General features: G+C 36.6%; 1 protein-coding gene and 1 pseudogene across 1 annotated transcript; both read right to left on the bottom strand.

Annotated features, from left to right (window-relative positions):
* Positions 1-1823: 1823 nt before the first annotated feature.
* Positions 1824-8331, bottom strand: LOC121786009 (auxin response factor 19-like). Its single transcript, XM_042184514.1, has 14 exons — positions 7665-8331; positions 7375-7487; positions 7013-7111; positions 6866-6922; positions 6571-6726; positions 6401-6485; positions 6207-6297; positions 5924-6088; positions 5691-5813; positions 5423-5498; positions 5189-5330; positions 2869-4682; positions 2573-2763; positions 1824-2491 (listed from the first exon to the last, which is right to left on the bottom strand). The coding sequence occupies exons 1-14, from the start codon at positions 7720-7722 to the stop codon at positions 2356-2358; spliced, it is 3306 nt and encodes a 1101-aa protein (XP_042040448.1). The 5' UTR covers positions 7723-8331; the 3' UTR covers positions 1824-2355.
* A 5214-nt stretch (positions 8332-13545) lies between these two features.
* On the bottom strand, positions 13546-16320 carry LOC121786010 (annotated as a pseudogene).
* Between the last annotated feature and the right edge of the window lie 837 nt (positions 16321-17157).

The raw sequence follows: 17157 nt of genomic DNA, 5'->3' as shown, positions 1-17157 counted from the left end.
GATTATAAATTTCATATCTGAGCATTGGTAGACGAACAAGGGTATAGTTTGGTGAAATTGCCTCATTTTGTTGGAAACAGAATGAGAACCAAGCAAAATCGAGTCATGGAAAGTGAAATGGAATTGCACCGTTTCAATATAAAAATGGTCTTCAAACCGCTAGTTTCGTTTTGATTCAGTCCAAATTTTCGGTTTAGTTAGGGTTTTGCTTAGCCCTATGCCCATGGTAATTGATAACCAATAATGGTTTTCCATAAGAGTAATTAAATGGACGCTTGGGTGAAATAGTGCAATAAATCAAAAAGGCTAATCGCAGAAGTCCAGAGCTTAGAAGAATGAATGGTGTACAACGATGAACTAAAATGGAAAATGATACGCATATTGAGAATGTCCAGATTTAACAATGACACTACATGTTATTAACCGTTTGTTAGAATGGTGGAGCCAAAGACTAAGTGTTCCTATTCATCATTCGATTTCAATTTCCTCTCTCTTTTCCGTTTATATCATTGGAGAGTGGTTATAATTGTCATTCGGATTTCCTATTTATCATTGTCAGTTGTATTTTCCGATCCTATTAACTTTAGTTAGATAAACTAACTAAAGCGTGCTTTTCTCTTTTACGTTTCTTACAACTTATTCTTTGTGTTATTTGTTTATCTTAATTTTTCTCATCGGTGGCGACACTCACAATAAAACTTTGACGGTTTTTATTACAATATTGATGAGAATGTCCAATCATGTACATCAGTCATGACTTGTAAATGCCAATGGTGTTATCAATATTTTGTCTAGGGATCGGGGTGCTCCACCAGAATTGTCCTGAGGCTAGGGTGAGTGACATTCAGGGGGTGGCTGAGGCGATGGTGGTGCAGTTAGAGCGCTAGAGGTTTGAAATTAATTGAAAGGCTTTGATATTTAATGTAATTTACCGAATTTTAAACCAATAAAATTTACTACTACCTATATACATTTTGAGAATACTAGTAATTATGTAAGCAAGAACCCCCTTTAATGTCATTCAATATAATTTACTATCATTTCTCAAAAGATAATGTACTTAATGGTCTATAATATTTAAGTAGAAAATTCTACATTTATCCAACTCGTATTGACCTAATCTAAGACTAACAACAATGCCTAGCCGGACGAGTTGTCTCGTTCCGTCTAGATGAGCCGCCATCGGTATGCCGTTGCATGTGTGTCGCCACAAAGACCACGTCTTTGTTTGACGAGGCAATGCGTCCGACACACGTGGCGCGATATGGAGTGCGCGTTGACGTCCACTTGCCCCCCATGAGTGGTCATCGTTTTGGTTGTTGAATTTTTTATTTTATTTTTAAATCGGAAAAATATTTTTAAAAAATTCCCACGTCCTCAAATGTCAAATATTACCTTGTTATCAATTTTTATTTTATAACCGTCAATTAATTTAGTATTTTATCGTTTTCAATAAATTATAATTTTAGCATTTCAATTATGTCATTTTAATTATAATTTTAATATACTAATATTTATTTTAATACAAATGTCCTTTTTATAAGTTTAATATACTATTGTTTAATTGTAATTAAATTGGTTAGAGAAAAAATAAAATAAAGAAGATATAAAATAGTGAGACCCATTAATAGCTAAGTAAAGGAATATGCAGCATTGTGGATGTGTTATCTCTTAGTTAAGAAATGAAATAAAAAATACCCGGGTGGAAGTTACATTATTTTCAAATTATCAGGGACTGTTACACTTGAATACCCAAGTTGTTATTATATTCACATTTGCATTCAGAAATTCAGATCAAAACTCACAAGGAAACAACCACTAAATACATAAAAGGGAACATTCATATCAATTGTCACGGTTTATCAGCTTCACTGAGGCTGAAGTGGCATCTGAATTTTATTTACAGTTGTAAACAACTATACATATGTGGAAAAGCATTAGTATAGGAAGGCAGCAACTATAGATACCCCAACACTCTCACTTCCTAAATACAAACTATGTAAGAGTCAAATCTTTACAAGTGAAATAAACAAATGAAACCAAAGGGAAAACCCATTCTTACAACTTACAATAGATATCCCCAGCAGCTAGATCTGTTTCTGGCTTGATAAAATGTCCTACAACTGCAAGGCACATTACCCCTTTTCGTAAAAGTCTAGACTCTAGACCCACGTGCCTACTTTCCACCGGAAACTTTAGTCGTTATCGGTTCAAGGATATCTCTCAGCCAATGAATCAGATAGAGTGTCTACTATGATGGGAGCTTTAAAAAGTGCATAATGTATATGGAAATGAAGTCATACTCATGGAGCTGGCACCTTTCAGCATTGAACATAGAGCAAAACCTTAGTCCAGCTAGTTCACAGCATTGTCGGAGCTGCTGCAAACTTGATTTGGAAGAACATTGTCACCAAAATCACCATCCAAACTCATTTGTTGGACCTCCTGAGGAGAAAGAATCTTGATGCAACGTACACAACTCACGAATTCCCTGAAGGCAGCAATTAAAACATGTAAATGTGTGATGGAGGATGTTGATAATGCTGGTTAATTAAACAAATTAGCAACTTACTCCCAAGGATCATCACCAACTAGCAAGACATCATTCTCGTGATCTACATAGACTAGTTTCCATCCAATTCTCTGCCGGTCTTCCAGTTGTCCCTCTATGCCAAACCTACGAGCCAGGTCTTGTTTGAGCTCATCATAGCCTGAGTAATGTGAAATATCAATAGACCGCCCCACAGCTCCTCGCTTGTATACCTTCAAAAAAAGATACCAGGTCAGTGTAATGATTACTGGATAGTGATTGGACCAGCAATCATTGCATCAATGATTCAACATCAATCTCACTCATAAAGAACCAACCTTTGTATATGTCCTCATTCTAGGAACATGTGGTGCAGCCCAAGAGCCTCTATTCACAAAGCCACCATCATTTACGTTGGAATCAATGGAATTGAACGCCACATCCGGCACTCCAAAGGGCTGAGACACCATTGATGAAGAGTGTACAGGTTGAGCATCTTTGGGGTTCTCATAGGTGGGAAGCACGCCTTCTCCAGAAGAGAGATTGTTTGCAAAGTCCTTGCCTGATCCTACCATGTCTTTTGTGACCAACTGATTAAGTATCAAGGGCATATCTAACTGATTGTCAATATCAGTCCCAAATGGTATATTGCTTCTTGGATCACCGAGGACTTCTCCATCTTGGCTAGCATCTCTAAAAAACAATGACTGAGAATTGAAAGTCATGGAGTTGTTTTGCGGTATCTGACCTTCATTCTGAGGAAAAACTGAGGTTACTGAAGAAGAACTATCTAAATAATCTATCTGAGTTCCAGCACCATCATGGAATGTCTGAGATCCAATAAATCCATGGTTCTGATTTTTAAACACATTCATTGAGGGCTTAACATCAGACTTCTGATGTAGATCTTTAACTATGTGACCGTTAGAAGACATCTGCTCTAGACCACTTTGATTTAAAAGAGAGGCAGAAGATTGAGCAATCTCATCCCCTAATGTTGTGGAATGGTGGTTTCTGCCATTAATTACAGTCTGAACTGCATTACGACAGTTGTTTGTGGATACTGAAGTTGAACAAGATGAAACATCATCAGTAACTGCAGCCTGGAACCCACCTGTAGCTGCAGTCAATAGACCATTGCTTCTAGCAGAAAGCTGGTTGGTTATTGGTTTTAAGGCACCTCCGACATGTCCAGGAAAATCTGATAGCATTCCAGATTGCTGCTGTTGTTGCTGGAGTTTAGGTTTCTGAGGTAGCTGAGTGCACCGCAGTAGATTAGATTGGCTATTACTTCTTACCATCTGCTGACCTGTACCATGTGACTGAGAATGCATACCGGAAGCTTGAGAGGAATCCGACATTTGGCTTGTTTTCATAGACCTCGACAAGTTTGGTGGGGTTTCAAGAAGCTGCTTCTGCTGGTCTTGGAGTTGTGTCAAATGGGAAGAATGTTGAAGTCCAGACTGTTGTGCTAAGAGTGATTGCTGTTGCTGATGGAGCTTTTGTAGAAGTTGAAGCTTTACTTGGTTATCTGACATGTGCTGCTGCTGCTGGCTTGTATGATCAGGATTTTGCTGTTGAGAATGAGCCAGAATCTGCTGCTGCTGCTGTTGTTGCTGCTGCTGAGGCAGATTTTGAGGGAGATTTCTCTGAAGCTGATGACTGAGAAGTGATTGTTGATGTTGCAAGACATTCTGAGTTTCAATGGGATTCTGGGACTGGACTTGGCTTGTTGGTAAAGTTTGACCACCCAAACTTTGTCTAGATGAATGAGTAACGTCGGTCAACTGCTGTTGTGGCTGTATAGTCGAGCGTATATTATTTAAAGTGGATTTGAGCTGGTCTTGTTGCTGCACTGACTCAGTCGGCCTCTGTGCACTGTGCTGTAGGTTGTGCTGATGGGGAACTTGAGTCATGGGCAGACCTAGTTGACGTGAAATATCTGAGCCGCCAAAATTTTGCAGAACAGAACCAGGTAAATGATTAATGTAGTTCGACTGCGTTGGGTTAGTCATTGAGGAATTTTGCTGCATGTTCATCCACTGGACTAAGCTCAAACCAGGCAACGCTTGCGAATCTTTTAAGCCAAACTCATCACCAGGCCATGGCATTGACCTCCTAAATAGACTTTCAAAATCAGACGAGTCATTATCTGCAGGGAGGAAAGGCAACAGATATTTCAGAGGTGTTCAATTCTTGAAATCACTATGACAAGAATGTATTTAGCTAGTCCTTCTATGTGCATTAATCATGAATAACATAAAAAGAGGATGCCACATCCAAGGGCCAAAACAGACATAGCTCCTTTCCTGTAGGCCAAAAGCGAACTAAGATATGAGAATAGAGGAAGGGGCATCTCGTCCCATCAAGCGTGTTCTGACATGATATTCCAGGACCTTTTTTTTTCTCTTTGGTTCTTTTCTCTAAATGAATAAAATTAGATCAACTCTTCGAGGATTATTGCTCAATCGCATTCAGTATTTTTCATTGCCCACTTCTGTCAATAGAATATTAGTCAACTAATATGATTAGACACCTATAAAGAGATGCCACTGAAAGTGCAAATAACTCAGGGGCATTCCACTAAAGACACAGGAGACACAGACAGCAAAGTTTTGGATGTTACATTGCAGAATAATTTCTAGGCGCTCTTTTTACCTGGCATTCCTGGCTGCCTAGGGAACTTTGTGCGGAGGAAAGGAGGCGTAGGACAGATGAAAAATGGAGCTGTAATAGGCTCAATTTCCCATATGGAGACGCGACTACGTCTTTCACCAGCAGTGGACTCGTCCCAACCAACCTGCTCATTAAATGCCAAGTGAGCATTCAAAAAAACCCCTTATAGTAGTGCAGGTCCATTTTAGACAAACTGAGAGTATTTTCAGTGATTACCTGTAAGTTGCGCCACTGTGAGTTCTTCCACCTCACAGGATCCAAATCACTGATTCCTGTTATCGTACCCATATATCTGCAGCATGCATTTCATACAAGTTTACTAAATGGTAGGGATCTCATAATTAGTCAATATGTTGGGATGATGTAGGCTCTCTAGTTTTTGGTTCAGTGACTTACTATGATCGTTATAATTATTGCTTTTGGTTTATGAGATATTCACAGCAATAATGGGGTAGAATATGAACTCATAAAGCATCACCAATACCTTCTTGTCCCAGATTCGTCTGTTTCAAACATCATCCGGAAGCGCATGCCAAGGGATATCTGACTACTGCAGGCGGCTCTGTAGTACTTAGCTAGAGGGATGACAAACTCTGATGGACTAGACCTGCTTTCAAAGTAAAATAAAGAATATGAAATCATGCAAATAAACCAAGGTATCTAAGGATGAGATGCATCATATGTAAGGAAACTACAACAGTCACGCATAAATATAACCTTGGATTGTAGAACACAGTGAAAGGGCTACTGTTTGCAGCAGCATGGGCAGCTGCAGCTAGAACTCCAATGTGCATGCTATCACTCGACAACACTGATGATGACAAGTTAGCAGGTTGCCTATTAGCCCGTCTTATTCCCAAGAGAAGCTGCTGTTTTTCATCCCTGATTGCATATAGGTGACATGTTGGTGTCATTTCAAGAGAACCCATTTAAAAAGAAGAGTTCATACTATTCAGATTTTTTAAATCAAAAGAAGCATTTCAGTGTCCTGCATCATTACCTGATAAACAAGACCGAGTCACCGGCAACCAACCTCTTTGCATTAACAAAAAGGCTCCATCCACTTGTAAGCAAGTGACGCTTCGGCTGTCCTAAATTTTCCAATTTTGTAACAAAATTTTAAATGCTCGGGAATACCTTGGCAACAATGAGTTCAGTAGCATCCAAAAAACGAAGATAACTGTATCAGCTTACCCCGGAAAATATGACGAAATGTCCACACAGTTTCATGAAGATCCCTGGCAACAATCTCTTGTGCAGGTGGTTGCATTGAAAAGTCCTACAATTGCATGAGTTTCTCAAGCATCACATACTTTGAAGGAATTCACGAACAGACAGTAGATTACAGCTCTCGAGAGACTAACCAGAGTAGGAAAAATCTTTTCTGCAGCACGTCGAGGCACGGAAAAACCACCATGTGTGCTAGTATCACTTGCAGTCAAGGTTTTACAGAAGAATTCAGTCTGTGGCTTATTCACTTTCATCGATAGATCTGATCTCAACAGAGCATCCTGGTCAAACTGCAATCAAACAAACATAGCAGTTCCTCAAATTGTTACTTATGTTAAAATGCCTTCATATCTTCAAATTGTTCCATAAAAGTAGTAGTAATAAGCAACAAATTTTCAGAAACATTCTTCAACAAGAGAAAGAACCTACCGAAGGCACTGGCTGCAGCGTCATCTGCGCATATACCTCATCCGTTTCTGGATCAGCCTAGACGCCATAGATAAAATTTAGTCTTGATATCAATTCAAAGGAGTTCATAAGAATATGCAGCATTACAAAAAACTAAACCAACCATACATGCAATGTGACATTGTGAAGAAGGCATATGAGTTTTGAGGGAAGATTTGGGTAGTTTGGGATTTGTGCATTGGCATCCTTTCTCATGGAAGCAGCAACCTGGAAATCCAATTTAACAGTGTAAATAAAAAAATGATTACAGAAAGAATCAAACTAAGTTGAAACTCATACAAGCCCTTTATGATAAACATTTTTTCAGTCAATTATTTCCCCCAAATTATGGGCAATTGGAAACCAACACCACAGCGCAGGTTAGCAGCTTCTACTCAACAAAAGAACAATATAGCTCCATCTCTCCATACAAAAATTATAGAATCTTCTAAAAAGGCCAAAAAAACTGAACAAGAAGAAAGTAGAATCACCTGTTCGCTGTGGCCTTGAGGAAAGTAGACGACGTGAGTCCCCGCCGCCGGCAAGTTTGCCAGTGGTCCGGCGCAGGCTTGCCATAGCTCACCGTTGATGCTCTTCTTCTCACCTGCAATTTGCCACGTGTCTAAAACTTCAATCCTCTAATTTTTTCTTCAAATAGACTTATATGGAAACACAATTAAATGAAGATTAATTCATGGATTCAAATGCGGACTACGTATTTAATATCCGCAATTAACTATTAACATTTCCTGTGCGTGAGAAGAAGGAGAGAGCAACCGACCTTCAGCTGCGGATGCGTTCGGCGGCGGAGCTCCGCTGCCGGTATTTGCTGCCTTCATTTGCCCTCTCAATTCAAATCCAGCTCAAATCAACGGCTATGATTTCTCGCCAGCTCTCATCTTCTCAGATTAGGTATTCTCGATTCGGATTGTTTTCCGGCGGTAGAGAGAGAGAGAGAGAGAGAGAGAGAGAGAGGATGAAAGGTGGGAGACAAGAGGAGGTTTGGAAGAATAGGAATAGGAGGAGATGCTGAGGATTGAAGAGACCAAATGCTGCAGTTTTGCTGTGGTTTGCCCCCTTGTACACACTACACAACCCAGACACGCGCGCACTCTCTCTCTCTCTCTCTAGGTTTTTGCAGTTTCTCCCAAATGTTAATGATTTCTCATTGCCTTGTTGCAGGCACCTGATTTTACTCTCCTTATTGTTTACCCCTCTCTCTCTCTCTATACATATATACTATAAAAATGTATGTATCTCCCTCTGTTTCCTGTTATTTTAATCTGGAAATATAAACTGAGATTTGATGATCGGATAATGCATGTGCTACTGTTACGCTTGGTTTTGTTTCTCTCTCTACACGACTGTGCCTGTTTTCTCTGGGTTGATGGAGTTTGTTCCATTCTCTCTCTAGATGAACACTGTGGCTTTCTCTCTCCTAAGCGTGGGAAAGTTGAACAGTGAGATTCATAGGGTGTATAATTACCGAGGAGGATTAATGGAATATCATAATTAGGCTCTCAGTAATTCAATCCCCTCGCATTAATTAGTTATCGGATTTTAAATGGTGATGATTATATTGATGATAATGACTTTGGATAAAAGAAGAAGAAAATTTGAAAACAAAAAAGGATTTTAGAAGCATTGGTGTTTTAGTTGGAGTTGATTGGGTAACTAGTCTACAAATTTTTCGCTTTTATAGCATATTCACTTCTAATCTTGATTTTACAATAACTTATGTTCTCTTTGATTTTTAGAATATTTTTACTCTAAATAACACATATATATCTCTTTAATTTCGTTAAAACATTTTTACTCTATTAGCTGATGATGTTGTAAGATCAGATCTAGATACGAGGTTGATTGTTGTTCGATTTGGCAGTGAGTTTCTTGTTTTATGCTCGATTGGACGTGAATTTGGTTGTGCGTTTCTTGTGTTTATCATATATATGGGAATGTATTTATTTTCTTTTTAGTTGCGAAAAACCTTAACACACCTCCATATATATACATATGCATGTTGTGCTAAATTGGTTGTGTGTTTCTTGTTTTGGCCGTGGGAGAGTGGCGAATTGGGAGAGGGTGGCGGATTGGCCATAAATTTGATTGTGGATTTGAATTGAGAGATGGCGGTAGATTTGGTGTTTTTAGTTTTCTAATTAACATTTGTTTTAATTAATTAATTGATCAACTAATTGCAAACTAAATAATATCTGATTCATAATTAATAAATATTTACATTTTTAATATAAATAAGATACTTAATATTTTGTAAAAACAAGAAATGTCATTTTCTAGTTTAATACATCAAATAATGGAGTAAGTAAAAAGGCAAATAATAAGTAGACAAGAAAAATGGTGTGATAACGCAACATTTCTCCAATTCGAGAAAAGTCGTACATATTAATTCTTGTTCGGAATCTCGGTCTAGTTAATTGTCTGTATTATCAATGACATGATTTCATGAATATAGTTTTCAATGACATAATTTTCATGAATGTAGTTTAATTAACAACAATTTACCTATCACATTAAAAATAACTACATAGGTTCTTCTGAATTTAACCACTATAACTATATCTCATTTCTCAACCGCCGACTGAACTCTGAATTCTGGTATACTATAAACTAACGTCAGTTATAAATAAATCTAATCTATACATATTGCCAAAATAACCATCGCAATAGTTTTCTAATCTTATCTATACAATATATAAAGGGGGAGTTTTGGAGAAATTTACAAGATTGCCATTTAATTTAAAAAATTATATTAAATTAAAAAGTATAATTAAAGGCTTAAAATGTGTGATTAAGTGGAGTGAGTGGGAGGTTTAAACTCTTAATGGTATTTTAGTTTAAAAAATTATATTAAATTAAAAATGTATAATTAATGGCCTAAAACGTATGATTAAGTGGAGCGAGTGGGGGGTTTTACTATGTCATTTAAATTTGGAGAAATTCGCAAGATTAACTATATTAAATTCAAAATGTATAATTACTATGCCATTTAAACTTTTGATTAGAATTCCAAATAAAAATATAGGGAATCTCCATAACTTTATTTTTATACAAAAATACCTCTAAATTAAGTGAAGTGAGTGGGAGGTTTTACAAGGATTACATGCATAATATTTTACCCTATAAATATGTCATTTAAAGGCTGGTTATCTACACATACCTACTTACCTTATAAAACTCAAGCATATCAGTTTTGCTCTTACCATAGGAGGAAAGTTTGACACAATGGAACCATTCCACACCATGCTTAGTGAGCTTGAGGCTTCCTCAATTTCTTTGGTTGGCTAATTTTGTTCTTTTTAATTATGTTTTCGTTCCTTTCATTTTATTAATTATATTTTTCTTTTATTAACATTTTCTTAATTACATTATGTGATTTGTTTCAAATTTATTATACTTCAGTGTTGATTTGTATAAAATTTTTATTCTCATATAACTAAAATTGTTACTCATATTGTTTATTGTTAATATTGATTCTAATTTTATTTAATTAATTTAAAATTGAAAATTAATGTTTAAAAAATATACTATTAATTTGTGCATTACACATGCGTAATAACACTTTATAATAATGCTTTATTATTGCATTAAAAGTATTGTATTATTCTATTATAAAATAATAGTACTGTACTTGATAAGGCGTTTTATGATGATGCCCTATCTTAGTACTGTAACTGTCAAATTTAATCATAGATTGATTATACTCAATTAAAATACCTACTATATTTAATATTTATTTCGATTGGTTTTTAATTTTTAGGAAAATAATATCTTGTGAATTGACTTGAGGCAGCCTTGGTTGCGGACGCGTGACTTAATTATTTGTTAATTTATGCATTTATGTACGGATTGTACAATTTGGCTATTAGTTTATTTTATTTTAATAAATTAGTAATTTTTAAATATTAATAATAAATACATAGTATAATACTTTTGCCGTCCATAAAAAAATTCATAATTTCCTCATTATCCGTTCATTATAAATTCTAATTAGAGTTAAAAGTCATAATTGAAGTTAACTTAATTAATAGTACTATGTACATATTGCAAACTTTTGCCATTGACTTGACTCTCTTAAAAAACATACTAGTACTATTAATCTAAAATAAATAGAGACAATAAATCATGTCTTGATTAATAATCTTGTTATGAAACACAAGCACATGCATGTTTAGGATCTTTCCACATGACATGACAAGTATGCTTCAATCAATTAAAGGACTTCGCAATTTTAAAGTAACAAATCGACAAACAATAATTCACATGAGATTCTCGAATTTATATTAGTTTTTTCATAATTTTATTCTTGTGATATTTGATCGTATGGGCTATTCGTAGTAGAATTTATATGGGCTATTTGTAGTGTGATTAATATTTTTTTTTAACAACATGGGTACATTATTTTCAACCATATACAATCATTATTTTCAAAAAAATTCCTATGCGTTGAAAAACATTTGTATTTTGTGTTTATCGTCTCTCATATCACAAACTAGACTAAACAATACTACTAGTTAAGTTGTATATATTTGTCTAGCAAAGAAATACATTTATGTAAATCTTATGATTGAATGACTGAAAAGTTATTCGTCATTCTCGCAATATTTAAGTTGAACCTTCACCTTTGAACATATTTTTAAATTGTTAAGATAGGAGATGAAACACTTTTAAAATAGAGAGACTCGACTATAGAATTAGGGTTCTCATTGTAATGTATGGATATATATAATAGCTCTATCTATGTAAGGATATCCATGTAACCAATTTGATGCAACACTTTTCACTCCAATGAATCAATGATCAATAAAGTAAGCTTTAAGATTTTATGATTGAAAATTTGGAATGCGTAACTAGGGCTGGCAATTTTCGACACGGCACGATAATATGACACGAATCCGCACGAAATTATTGGGTTGGGTCAAGTCTTATTGGATCCGTGTCCTTATCGGGTTGACCCATTAAGAACCCGATAATTTCGGGTTGGGTTCGGGTCGGATGCGGGTCGGATACAGGTAACCCATTAAGAAATAATATTATTATTTTTATTATTATTTTAAAAAATATATATTACTTTAATTTTTTAATTTCTTATAAATTAGGTTTAAATAGTATAAAATGAATTTTAATTGTGTAAATTAGGTTAAAATTAAGGTTTAATCGTGTAATACTAGGTTTTAATCGTGTAATATCAGGTTCGGGTTGTTATCGTGTCGTGTCAACCCATATTATATCGTGTCGATAACAGGTTCGTGTCGGGTGCGGGTCGTGTTCGGATTTGAAGGTAGCAGGTCGGGTTCGTGTTCGGATTTATAGTTTCCTTAACAGGTCGGGTTCAGGTTAGGTCTTATTGGGTTGGGTCATTATCAGGTTGACCCGATAACGACCCAATCCGCACGATTTGCCAGCCCTATGCGTAACATCATTTAGTACTATAATTAATGTACAGAGTTCTTCATGTAAATGAAATATAGAAAAAAACAAGGTCAAAATTAAAATTAAAGAATATATTTATATATACCTCAAATAAGGAAAAAAAATAAACAAGTGTATGGTCGATATTTTTCTTGTGGGATTTCTCATTAATTTATGCCCGACTTGACTGACAAAGAGAGCTGAACCATATCATCCAATAGATCACTATTCAGAAAAAAAGATTTGAAAATTCAAGCTTTTGTAACATTGGAGAATGTAGGGTTTGAAGCACTTGAAAGAGTTTACTAGAAAAGTTGTAAGACATAATAATTGTAATAAACAATACACATATAACATATTGCAAATAGTGGATACATAAAATAGAAGTTGTGAGATCGGATATATTGAAGAAGATTATTGTTGATGTCTGAAGTTAAAGATGGTGTAATAACATTCATAAGTATATGTTATAATTAAAAAAATGCATTTAGGAGGTATTGGTGTTGTATTTTGCCACTATGTCAGATATGATAAAATAAAGACAAGTCAACCGACAATTTCCAAATCCATTGATTGCAATTCACCAGCCAAGTTTTCCTTACTGGGACCCTAAAACCCTCTATAATTTAAACAATCAAACTTTTTTCATATGTATTTAACGAAATTTCCAATGATATAAAAAGATGTATGAGAAAAGAAATAAATGGATCTTGGCCCAATTGTACAGTATATTTTGATATGACATATTGTAGTTATAGAAAAGTGAAGGAAATCATCATCTGAAAGATTGTGTAAGAAAATATATATCGAGTTCGGGTAAAAATCGAAAGAAAATACAAATAAAATGTCTTATTCGAATAGCATGAGATAACACTCCTTTCATCCCATGAAAATAGATCTAATAAAATGAGAAAGGAGAAAATGATAAGAAATAAAAGAGTAAATATATTATTATATTATATTAAGGTTAATATGTTGCTGTATTTATAAATGGATATAGGCTATTTTTATAGACTATCCCATTAAGAGCAAATATATTGGGCCAGTTTGGTTGATTAGCCCAGTTGTCTGCTGCATTTTGAAACTGGGCCGGCTCGACTTTGTTTTATCTCAGATCAATTTTGTCACCTCTAATTCCAAGTATTTCCAACTGATAATTTCAGAAGCAGCTTTGCAATGGATTTGATTTTTTTCCATCTAATCAAATAGTTTCAACTTTCAACTTAGACAAAAATTCAACTTGAATCTAATATTGGTTTTAATTTTATAGTATCATTGAATCTATCAGGAAGAGTATTCATCAAAATGTGAAGCTTCCTAAAGCTATGATACATCATCATACATCACTTACGACGGTCTGCAGCTCCGCTGATCGTGGCGCCCTTGCTTTTAACGTGCAGCAAGTACTTCAGTGCTCTCTCCGTGACAACCTCACCCGGGATCACCACCGGGATCCCGGGTGGATAAGGGCATATCAGCTCCCCACATATTTTACCTAGATTATCCTCAAAGCTTACTTTTCGGTTACGAGCAAAAAAGGCGTCTCTTGGACTCAACACCACGTTGAAGTCATCGAAGGGCGCTAGAGCTGTGGCGTTGGCTTCTTTCTCCGCGGATAATCCATTGGTGTGAGGGGAAGTTTCTGATAGATACTCCAATCCTGACAAAAGTCTCGAAGCATGCTCTCGTTTGGTTCCGAGGTTGAATGCTAATGTAATAGACGGTGTTCCTACAAGTTCAGAAGCCACCCCGAAGTCCCTGCATAAGATGTCGTCAGCTTCAAACCCCGAAAGACCAAGTTCCCGTGCGCCAACAGTGATTCGTAAAGGATCAATAGCGGGAGAACTAGGGAAGTTCGCAGTATCAAAGAGCGAGATTCCATGGATATGTTTAATCACACGCCTCGTTTCAACAGCTAGCTCAATAGCTTCGTTGAAAATGGTTCCCTTGCTATCACTTAGTTGAGCCGTGGCAGCATCTAACGACGCTAGCAACAGATAACTCGGGCTGCTGCTTTGGAGCATTTGAAGGCACCTGCAAATCCTCTCCCTGTGAATAAGGTTACTGGAAAGATGCAGCATTGACGACTGTGTGAGAGAGCACAGTACTTTGTGAGTCGACTGCACGACAATATCAGCCGCTTGAGCAAGAGCCGAGGCTGGCAGGTGGTCATGGAAGCCAAAGTGAGCCCCGTGAGCCTCATCAACGATCACAGGGATGTCGTTCTTGTGGCAGAGCTCGGAAATTGCGCCAATGCCGCTGCATACACCGTGATAGCTAGGCGAGACGACAAAAACAGCAGCTGGTTTTAGACCTTCCGTCTCTAGTTCCTTGATGGCTTCCTCTACCTGTCATGATACTAAACCAGAATTAACGAAAACGAAAAACTTTTCCTATTATAGATGCTATGTTGCTCTTGCCTGCGAAGGAGTAACGCCACCGGCTATGTCCCATTCAGGGTCATACTCGGGGACAATGTACTTAGGTACCGTGCCAGATAACACCATGGCGGATATTACTGAGATATGAGAGTTTCGCGGAAGAATGAGACGTCTCCGGGCGAACAAGTTGCCATTATCGCTGCCTGAACCCCACATGTACTGCCACCAACAAGAAACCATGTCTCTGATGCCCTGAAAAGCTCAGCTGCCTGTTTTTGCGCTTCCAAAATAGGTCCCTCGGGAGCGGAGCAAAAGGATTGTCGAGCTCTGGAAGCTCTGGCAAGTCATGCAGAAACGGCCTTGCACCAATTAGTCGCGTCAGCGATGAAGGAGCTGCTTGCCCTCTGTTCTGTCCAGGAAAGTGAAAACTAGCAGCGTTTTCCTCTGCTGAAGCTTTTAATGCACTAACCAGAGGAGGCAATCTGCATTCGTTGAGCTTTTGAGAATCTCTATCGACCAAGCCATCCGTTGGGTTAAGTTCTAAACTCCCACCGTGTTCCTTGTGTTCTTTCTTGTTCCCTAATGCTGGACAGAAAGTTTGCTGAAAAGGCATACGGATTAGAAGAGACTAACAGCACCGTAGCTTCTTCGATTCAACGATAAATATATATGCTTCCACTTGTTACTGGAAAGATGCACAGTTTAAACAGAATTAACAGATGATCCGATGAATTCTTCAGCTTCTTCAGTTTAAACGAAAAATTATCATGTCAAACATTATTCAGTTAGTCCACCAAAACATCATTGTTGTGCACAGTTTGATAGCAGACCAACGTCTTCGACTAAAGTGAGGATCAAGCCCTCCACAGTAATACTAACTTCAAGATCCTCGCCGGAATGGCTTGTTCTCATTAAGTATTGAGACAACAGAATTGAAATGATATGACACAAAAAATAAACTGTGAATATGTAAGGTGAATTGATTACTCAATTAAAAGGACACCTCCTTTCAACTGATAAAACCCCCCTCTTTAAACATTTCAGCTAACCTATAAAATTCAGTCTTCAAAATTCGAATTCATTATTGTCGAAACAAGTCATCTTATCGACTAATATCATACAGAAACAGAGATACGTATGCAAATACATCTACTTTATGGAGTAAATTCAAAATTAGGGAAACCAATTTGCAAATGTATGAACTAACCAAAGCTTTCGACGATAAATTTCCGAATTAATAAAACTATTGAGACTCAATCCCTATACACACGTGCATTATTGGAGTAACAGCAGAGAAGAAATTATCCAGACTCCATTATCTGTCTGTCTATAAATCTCTTCAATGCAACAGCTAGAGACTCATAAGAAGTGAATTTTCTAGGCAGAATATGCAATGTAAAGGAGAATTCCTAAAAACATGTATTCCAAAATTAATTACTTTCATAGAAAGGAAAACATTCAAGCTCGGAAAGTACCTGCGAAATACAGCCTCTTGGTGCTGTGGTGAGTGTGAATCTCCAGTTAGCTCCATTACTCACGCTCAAGCTCTGCATAAGAGAGATATCAAGGGAATTATCTCACAGCGTGTGTGTGTGTGTGTGTGTGTGTGTGTGAGAAAGACAAATTTGAAATGGGAATTTACTGAAAAATAACTATCAATGTTAGTTAGTTATAGTTCGTATTATTTGTATAATTATAAATAAAGTACTGAAATGGGGCAAGTGCACGTTAAGGGGCTGTTTGGTAGCTATGTTTTGCCTAGATAAGAGATTAACAGCATCCATAATCGTGCTCTTGCCTACGAGCACGGTTGTGGGCCCGGCCCCACTTTTTCTGTCTGCTCTTAAGCAAGAGCACAACACCCACAATCGTGCTCTTCCGCAATAACGAGCACAAGGGCCCCACCATTCTATTATTCAATTTGAATAAAAACATTTCCACAAAATTAAAATGCATTAAAAATATCCAGAATAATATTATAAATTACAAATAAAATAAAAATTACATAATTAAAATCCTAAAAATAAAAATTACATAATTAAAATCCTAAAATTTAAAAAGTAAGTAATTAAAATCCTAAAAATTAAAAATTACATAATTAAATTCATAAGTGACCGATTTTCGTCCAAATGGATGACGAATGTGTGTATTTATAGATGGTTTTGAGATTAAATTTTTTTAAAAAAATTTCAAAAAAAATTCAAAAAACTGTAATAAACCGACTATATTTTTGGGAATCCGATTTTTTTTTAATTTTTGATATTATTTTCAATTTAAAAAAAAAAGAAAATGCCAACGACCAATAGAAACACGCTCGTCGCCCTGCTCGCTGGCACGGACGTGCTCTTAGCTAAGAGCACGTCCGTGCCAGCGGCAAGAGCGCAGCGGCGGACAAGGGTGTCCTTGCCAGCGTCAAGGACGGACGGAGAGCTTGTGCTCACCGTTGCAGATGCTCTAATCTGG

This window comes from Salvia splendens, chromosome 22 (genome assembly GCF_004379255.2).
Source record: "Salvia splendens isolate huo1 chromosome 22, SspV2, whole genome shotgun sequence".
Taxonomy (NCBI): Eukaryota; Viridiplantae; Streptophyta; class Magnoliopsida; order Lamiales; family Lamiaceae; genus Salvia; species Salvia splendens.
Note: the sequence above shows the minus strand (reverse complement) of the source record. Positions and strands in the feature narration are given on the sequence as shown.

Bases quoted from the DNA above. Each gene is read 5' to 3' on its own strand.
- LOC121786009 (XM_042184514.1), bottom strand. From the start codon at position 7,722: ATGAAGGCAGCAAATACCGGCAGCGGAGCTCCGCCGCCGAACGCATCC. The intron at 6,727-6,865 runs GTAGGTTCTTTC...GTTTGATTGCAG, and splicing joins CGCTGCAGCCAGTGCCTTCG to TTTGACCAGGATGCTCTGTT. The intron at 4,683-5,188 runs GTAAAAAGAGCG...TCCTCCCTGCAG, and splicing joins TAGGCAGCCAGGAATGCCAG to ATAATGACTCGTCTGATTTT.